This window comes from Belonocnema kinseyi, chromosome 5 (genome assembly GCF_010883055.1).
Source record: "Belonocnema kinseyi isolate 2016_QV_RU_SX_M_011 chromosome 5, B_treatae_v1, whole genome shotgun sequence".
Taxonomy (NCBI): Eukaryota; Metazoa; Arthropoda; class Insecta; order Hymenoptera; family Cynipidae; genus Belonocnema; species Belonocnema kinseyi.
Genome location: NC_046661.1, coordinates 80,205,299 through 80,213,328, shown reverse-complemented (window position 1 = coordinate 80,213,328; position 8,030 = coordinate 80,205,299). Strand labels below are relative to the sequence as shown.

Sequence of the window (8,030 nt, the reverse complement as noted above, 5' to 3'; positions counted from 1 at the left end):
TACATCATAGCTAAGAAGAATGAAACGAAAGTAATAAACTAATCGTCCTTATCATCAGCCATCTTGGAGCTGCCAAACTTTCACTGGTTAATAGCCTCAAAAGCATCCCTACGTGTCAACAATATGTTGAAACACTTGAGGGGAAAATGCAAAAGGCGGTTGTCTTTGGGTCGCTCCGTGTCCACAGGGTGCACGAGACTTTTCCCGGATCGTCGTATTAATTCCTCTACAGGCTGTAATCACTTATCTTATGGTTATGAGACCTGGTTATGGCTGAAATTTCACCGTGATTTCGCTGGGAGCGGGTGTAGTTTTCCAGATTAGCACCCGCTCGGGGGAAAATCCTGCGGTTCTACTTATGACAAACTTTTAATTTTACATATATTGTAAGCTTATGGATGCTATCAATATAGCATGCAAAGGAGTGAGTGCTCTAAGTTCACCCTAAGGCTATCTAAAAGAGGGAGAATCTCCCTGGATGATTCTTATTTGTAAAATAAATTTGTTATGAGACGGTTGCACGGAGTAAAGGCAGGAGATTTCAAGTAAAATATTTATTTATTCAAAATCCCTATTCTAAATTACAAAATCTTTTATTTGCCTTGACTAAAACCTGTTTAAGATGGTCAATGACCTTATGGAACTAGCCCTACTGACCTAGTAAGGGTTTATTATTACGGTAGTTAGCCTTAATGATAATCAATCAATAGTTGTAAGTTTATTGAAAAGGGATCCTAAGCCCTATAATGGTTAATGAGCTTTTATTACAATGAGGTGTCACTATAAAAGGGTGATGCACCTGACGCGCGGTAACTAACCTGAGTCGAGGCGCCCTCGGTCTCTAGGTGTTCCTATACTCCTACTAAGAGGGACAAAGAGAGCGCTCTACTGAGACCGAGAGAGATATTTATCTCAAGACGACACTTTGGGTCGAAACGTAAGAATAGCCTCTACCGAAGGCTGACAAAATATTTGGGAAACTATTTTCTTTTACCTGGCACGCAGGCTTAGCCGTTTTCTGGAGAGGGTTCGAGCGAATTTACACTCGGCCACTCTTAAACAGCTAAGGTGAGTGACAGGGTCAATAAAATTTCACCGTCCAACTTCTTGGCCCCGGTTACGAGAAATTTATCTCGCTCGTGACGTCTGGAGTCACAATGAAATTTTATAATGTCGGTTGAGAATAGTTTTATGGTTATTTGCCTTAAGCAATTTGGTTTAAAAATTTTATATTTAAAATTTTTAGGAGGTCTCTGCCTCAGAAAATAGATTCGCGTTCGAAGCCTTGAAATAAAAAATCGAACTTCGATGTACAACGTCGCAGAGAGACACTGGAAAAATAGCCACTTTACTGACAGGGTGCGAGCGAATTATTCACTCGTCCTCTCCTCAAGCACGCTTTAGTTCCTAAGAAAAATAATAGAGATGGGATTTCTCCCGAGTCTATTAGAGATCAACTTAGAAGAGAGAGACTCTCTACTAAGGATGTTTTCTACGAGTTGCCTCGTAGAATTCAACTGACTTTTTAACTTGTGCTGCTCTATGACGTAACTCGCTGGTTACATCTGCTTCTCTTTAAAATTCGCACATGAAGACAGAAGTACGAAAACTATCATTAATCCAATAATGAAAATCACTGATGATAAGAGAGAATTAAAAAAAAACAGAAAAAAGCTTATTCTATCGGTTGGATACTACCTAGAGAATACAACAGAGAATGAGAAAAAGAATGTATAAAGGATAAAATCTATTTGGCCAACATGCCCTTCTTCATGGAGAATATCAACCTCTTATAATCCTCTCGGTTACTTCAGTGTTCGTTCTGAAGGACATCTCGACTGCTCGACAAGTAGCTGCGTTTAAGTGGCCATGAGTATCCCACAGTCCAGGCCCGGTAATTGTCACACGACTCTGCCGTCTCATCTGGATGGTATCTCCACGTTTTTTCCTCCCTCACAATGACCTGCGTTTGCTTCTCTAGTCGTGCCGCTGCCTTTGCTTTCTGGATGGTCCTTGCCTTCTCCCGTTGTGCTGCCAAATATCTCAACCAAGGCTCATTTCTTTCCGGTTTCTCGATAACAGCTCCTTTTATCGGTCGAAATTTATCCTTGTTTGAATCGTTTTCCTTTTCTGTCAGTCTCTTATGAGCTGGTCCCTTCTTGGCCTTGGGTCGTAAATCCTTGTTGCTCAGAATATCCTCCACCATGGAATCGTAGCGACTTTTTCCGACAGCAAAGATTCCTCTCTGTTGCTTTTCCTGACCCTTCTTTTCGACATTTTGCCGCCAAACCCTTTCTGCCTCATCCGCTTGTTTGGAAGTGCTAGGTATTTCCAGTTCTTTTCTCTTAGGTTCTGGTATTTGCTCTGCTGCTGGGTTTATGAATTCGATGTAATTTATTGTTAATTCTCTCAGGATCTCCTGCATTAACTCTTCTTCTGCCTCGGGCACGGTGATTTCTGTCGTTTGTTCGGTTGCTGTTGTAGCATCTCCAAGTTCAGGCATTGATACTTGTACAACCTCGTTGTCTTCTTCAGTAATATCAATCACTGTCACTATTTTGTCACTCTCTGTCACCGGTATTGACTCCTTATAAGAGATTTCCTTGATTTTCTCAACGTCGGGATTTAGCACGAGTATCACTTCCGGTTGTTGTTTTTCTGGCGCCTCTTCCGTTAAATTGATTAAGGGAATGTCTGCTTTGATCTCCTTTGCTTGCGGCTTATCATCCTCAATCGTTATCACCTCAGTCATCTGGATTTTTTTGTGACGTACGTCTCTCACCCTCTTGTACGTGTTCACTTTCCCGATCTCGGTGCCTGGCTTGTGAGGTGTGTATCTCAGCGCAGAGAGTTCGTAGCCGGGTTTAGGTATTTTAATTTTAAATTCCTTGATGTTAAACTCGATCACATCTTCTTCGTTCTTTTCTTAGTTGCATTGCACTGCAACTTCCCAATGGGTGTCGGGAACTTCGAACTGTGTGAAAGCGTCTGGCATCTTTGGCGTAATAATCGTAACTGACCTTTCTCAAGTGTCGAATGTCCGTTGGACCTCTTGGGTACTGAATTTTATGGTTTTCCATCCCCTCTGTCAGTTTCCTCAAACTTGTATTTTCTCAAGTCGTTGGCGTGGAACTGCCCCCTCTCCTTGTCCGATTTTTCGTTCCAGAGAATATATTTTGCCATTGTTCCATTTGTTGTTTCAGATACTTTACATGCTCTAGCAAGTACCGACTCCCCTATGGAAAAGTTCACCCCTTTCTTGTTCTTGTTTAATCGATCTAACAATTTCTCCCGTTTCTCTTGATTCTTTCCTTGAGAACGATTATTTGTTTCTCTCGATTTATTTGTGGGTGCATCGGCGGCGCAGGTAACAGGTCATGCCACCATCGCTTCGGTTTCCTTCCCCACAACGCTTCATAGGGGGTAGTTTCGGTTGTGTCGTGGTGAGACTCATTTAGGATGATTTCGATCTTTTCCAATTGATAGTACCACCCATTGTGTTGATCGGGTATTAAGAGCGTTCGAAATAAGCTAGCTAATTCTCGATTCACTCTTTCTACCATATTAGCCTAAGGATGACGAATTGATGTTAAAATCATCCTCATGTTTCTTTCTTGTAGTGCTTTTCGCCATTTCTTGCTAGTGAATTGTGTGCCTCTGTCAGCGAGCACAATTTTTCGGTGTTCCAATTTCTTCTGTGAACTCATCCAGCTTTCTGATTGCGGTCTCACTCGTGGTGCTTTTTATTGGGTATAATTTCGTGTATTTGGTAAAAGTATCTATCATAACTAACAGGCACTCATACCCATATTTGGTCTTCGTCAGTGGTCCAAAAAAATCGATAGATATGAGTTCTAACGGTTCTTGGGAGAGAACTGGCTCTAAAAGGGCCTGTGTTGCTGAGTTGAGACCTTGTTTCTTTGGCATGAGTCACACGTCGCGACGAGTCCTCGTGTAGGTTTTGCCATTTTTGGACTATAAAAGGATTCCTTCAGTAATTTTCAGATCTTTTCCGCCCCTGGATGTCCATATGAACAATGATATTCTTTGATGATCTCTTTTATGCTCTTTGGTGGTACGTAGATCCTATATTCCTGCCCATTGAAGTGATAGAGAACGTTATCAATTACTTTGAATCTTCTCTCTTTTTCCTTCTCATGTATTGTCTCAGTTCTGAGTTTCCTAACATATGTGGCTCTTCATTTTATATTGCGAGATTCCATCTCGTCAATCGTGCTTTTACGAATTTGCAGGTTTTTAAGAAGGTAAGTGCCAGATGATCGGTTCTAATGATTATTTCAGCACCGTGGAGATACGTGTGCAATTTTTGTAGGGCCCATACAATCGCCAGTAATTCTTTTTTAGTTGTGAAATATGTGAGTTCTGGACCTTTTAAAGTCCTGCTTGCAAGGGTGATTATTTCCTTCTCTTGTTGGTCGTTTAATTGGTATTATACTGCCCCGAGAGCGTAGTCGCTTGCATCAGACTCAAAATAGTAACCTTTCGTCGAGTCTGGCAAATACAGCATGATCGATTCGCTGAATAATTTCTTTACTCTTTCGAAACTCTTCTCTGCTTCTTTGTTCCAATCCCATCTCGCTCCCTTTTTTATTAGTTTCAGAAGCGGTACGGCTTCAGCTGCGTGTTGATCGCTGAATTTGGAATAAAATTTTGTTACTCCCAAAAATCATCGGAGTTGTTTGACATTCCTTGGTACCGGAAATTCTTGGATGCTCTGAATCTTCTCAAGATCTGGTTTTATTCCCTCGGTTGTGAGAATGAAACCGAGAAATTTCGTTTCTTGTCGAAAGAAGTGAGATTTGGCGTGATTCAAGGTAAGATTATTTTCATCGAGTCTCCCCAAAATCTCTTCAAGGTGTGACATGTGTTGTGATATACTTTCCGATGTTATTAAAGTGTCGTTCACGAAAGTAATAATGTGCTCGCCCATTCCAAGAAGTGCGTGCTCGAGTCCTCGTACTAGCGCTGCTTGTCATGTCCAGATTCGTCATGATGTTCATTCCTTTACATTTCTGGAATAATACTTCCGCCGACTCTGGACACTCCCAATCTTCGATCAGAATGTCATTTAATTTCCTCGCGTCTAGGCACAAACGGACTGACCCATCTTTTTTTATTACTGGGACAATAGGATTAATGTAGGGACTCTTGGAACGTTGTATAATTCCCACATTTATTCCCACATTTATCATTCTATGTATTTCCTGATCGACTTTATCGCGATGTGCCATCGAAATTGGATAACTACGTCCTATGAACGGCTGTCCTTCTTTCACCTTAAGAACATGTTCGTAGTTCGTGAGCAGGCCCGGTTCTCGTTGGAATACGCGGCGATTTGCCCAGAGAATTGTTCCTAGTTGCTTCCGTTCACTTTCTGTGAGATTCTCAACATTCTGCTAATTTTTCTTCTATGTCGTTCCACTCAATATGAGGTTGAAGAGATGTGTCGATTTCGGGGTTTTCTTGAGTGACTTCGCGGATTTCTAATGTGTCGCTTGCCGTTGTTTCCAGATGCGTCATGTTGTATTGCGCCTCTGGCTCTTTCTTATCTTCGTCCTGGAGAATGCGCTGGTCTTCCGTCTATTTTTGTCTGTTTCTCCAGCTCTTCCAGCTTGCTGTTTATTAGGAGCCACACACGGTCCAAACTGCTCTCAGGGAGAGCCGGTGGTAAAATTGGGTCTTCTTCCATTTTCTCTAGGGTTAGATTTCTGATTGTCGAGTTTAAATCTTCTTGATTGCTGTCCTCGTCGATATGCAATCGCCTTGTGAGTCTGGCTGATCGGGTGCTTGAACGACTCATGTTTTCTCGTGTTGTGGGCAAATTTTCCGGAATTGCCACTTTTAACTGTATTTTTTTGTTCCTCTCTTATGCGGGCGAGACAAACCTCGATTTTATAATAGTGTATCTCCTATTGAATTTGTAGTTAAAAATTTCACATAATAGCGTATAATTTTCGCGGAAAAAAATTTTTGTTTCGGTCGCTACCGTTATTCTTTCTTTGCATTCACTAATGATCGTATATTGTTTATAGGTTACGTTATTAGAAACACTTTTGCTTATCTTTCTTTTCATATTGTTTTTACACTCATTCAATGTTTCGATTCTCGCGCACTTTTTCGGCACATTTTCCGTCACTTTATCGACGCATATTTCTCTCGCGCTCAGCGAGATATCTGTCGAGCTTTTCCATGCTCTTTTCTTCCGAGTCAATTTTAATTTTCGCTAACATGCAATCTAATTCAGCCATACCTTGAGGAATGTTCTTCTGGCTCGTGGGGGGCTGTAAATACACTTTTTTAAAGTTCTTATCACCGTTGAAGAACGACGCGATCGATTTTTATTGGTCCATTTCAGATAATCTCTTTAAAATTTTTAACAACTCAGTTTAGGATTATTTAAAAACATACGCCTTTTCTTAAAAAACTCTTGTGCCCCACGTTGGGGTGCCAATTGTAGCCTTATGGATGCTGTCAATATAGCATGCAAAGGGGTGAGTGCTCTAAGTTCACCCTAAGGCTATCTAAAAGAGAGAGAATCTCCCCGGATGATTCTTATTTGTAAAATAAATTTGTAATGAGAGGGTTGCACGGAGTAAATGCAGGAGATTTTAAGTAAGATATTGATTTATTCAAAATCCCTATTCTAAATTAAAAAATCTTTTATTTGCCCTGAATAAGAAATTTTATTCTTTTTGGTAAAGAAGGGTAATTGCCCTAAAAACACGATCCTACAACGACGTCGTAAGTATCCAACCTTTTTATTGAGGACTCGATATAATTCTAATAATCTTAAATTCTAAAATTCAAAAATAAGAAGCTATCTAAGCTATTCGTTTATTCGTTAAAACACAATCTGAAATTCTGAGTATTAGAACTCGTTTCCTAATATTCGAAGGAATCTCTTATTTAATACAACAATACACCTGTTTAAGATGGTCAATGACCTTATGGAACTAGCCCTACTGACCTAGTAAGGGTTTATTATTACGGTAGCTAGCCTTAATGATAATCAGTCTATAGTTGTGAGTTTATTGAAAAGGGATTCTAAGCCCTATAATGGTTAATGAGCTTTTATTACAATGAGGTGTCACCATAAAAGGGTGATGCACCTGACGCGCGGTACCTAACCTGAGTCGAGGCGCCCTCGGACTCCAGGTGTTCCTATACTCCTACTAAGAGGGACAGAGAGAGCGCTCTACTGAGAGCGAGAGAGATATTTATCTCAAGACGACACTTTGGGTCGAAACGTAAGAATAGCCTCTACCGAAGGCTGACAAAATATTTGAGAAACTATTTTCTTTTACCTGGCACGCAGGCTTAGCCGTTTTCTGGAGAGGTTTCGAGCGAATTTACACTCGTCCATTCTTAAACAACTAAGGTGAGTGACAGGGTCAATAAAATTTCACCGTCCAACTTCTTGGCCCCGGGTACGAGAAATTTATCTCGCTCGTGACGTCTGGAGTCACAATGAAATTTTATAATGTCGGTTGAGAATATTTTTATGTTTATTTGCCTTAAGCAATTTGGTTTAAAAATTTTATATTTAAAATTTTTAGGAGGTCTCTGCCTCAGAAAATAGATTCGCGTTCGAAGCCTCGAAATAAAAAATCGAACTTCGATGTACAACGTCGCATAAAGACACTGGAAAAATAGCCACTTTACTGACAGGGTGCGAGCGAATTATTCACTCGTCCTCTCCTCAAGCACGCTATAGTTCCTAAGAAAAATAATAGAGATGGGATTTCTCCCAAGTCTATTGCAGATCAACTTAGAAGAGAGTGACCTTCTTCTAAGGATGTTTTCTGCAAGTTGTCCCGCAGAATTCAACTGACTTTTTAACTTGTGCGTCCCTTTTTAAAGGACTCGCCCTTCTCTCGTTTGCCACGATACATGGGAAAATGCATAGTGGGAGACCGCGGAGTCTGCGCTCTTATAAAGCTCCTAGGATGATGCAATTTTTCTATATATCTTCCTAGGAGTTTGTTGTTTTGCCTGTCTTCAGGCTCTAT

The 8,030-nt window shown here is 40.7% G+C and overlaps 2 protein-coding genes across 2 annotated transcripts in view; both read right to left on the bottom strand.

The window, feature by feature from the left end:
- Positions 1-4,450: 4,450 nt before the first annotated feature.
- LOC117173735 lies at positions 4,451-5,252 on the bottom strand. Its single transcript, XM_033362375.1, has 2 exons — positions 4,900-5,252; positions 4,451-4,652 (listed from the first exon to the last, which is right to left on the bottom strand). Exons 1-2 carry the CDS (start codon positions 5,250-5,252, stop codon positions 4,451-4,453), a joined length of 555 nt encoding a protein of 184 aa, XP_033218266.1.
- Positions 5,253-6,158: 906 nt separating this feature from the next.
- LOC117173734 (facilitated trehalose transporter Tret1-like) overlaps positions 6,159-8,030 on the bottom strand; it is a 13,692-nt gene continuing 11,820 nt past the window's right edge. Inside the window, exon 2 of the mRNA XM_033362374.1 lies at positions 6,159-6,302. Within this exon, the coding sequence (XP_033218265.1) occupies positions 6,159-6,302 (144 nt within the window). The remainder of the gene's footprint in view (positions 6,303-8,030) is intronic.

Bases quoted from the DNA above. Each gene is read 5' to 3' on its own strand.
- LOC117173735 (XM_033362375.1), bottom strand. From the start codon at position 5,252: ATGGCACATCGCGATAAAGTCGATCAGGAAATACATAGAATGATAAAT. The intron at 4,653-4,899 runs GTATATCACAAC...TTCCAAATTCAG, and splicing joins CACTTTAATAACATCGGAAA to CGATCAACACGCAGCTGAAG.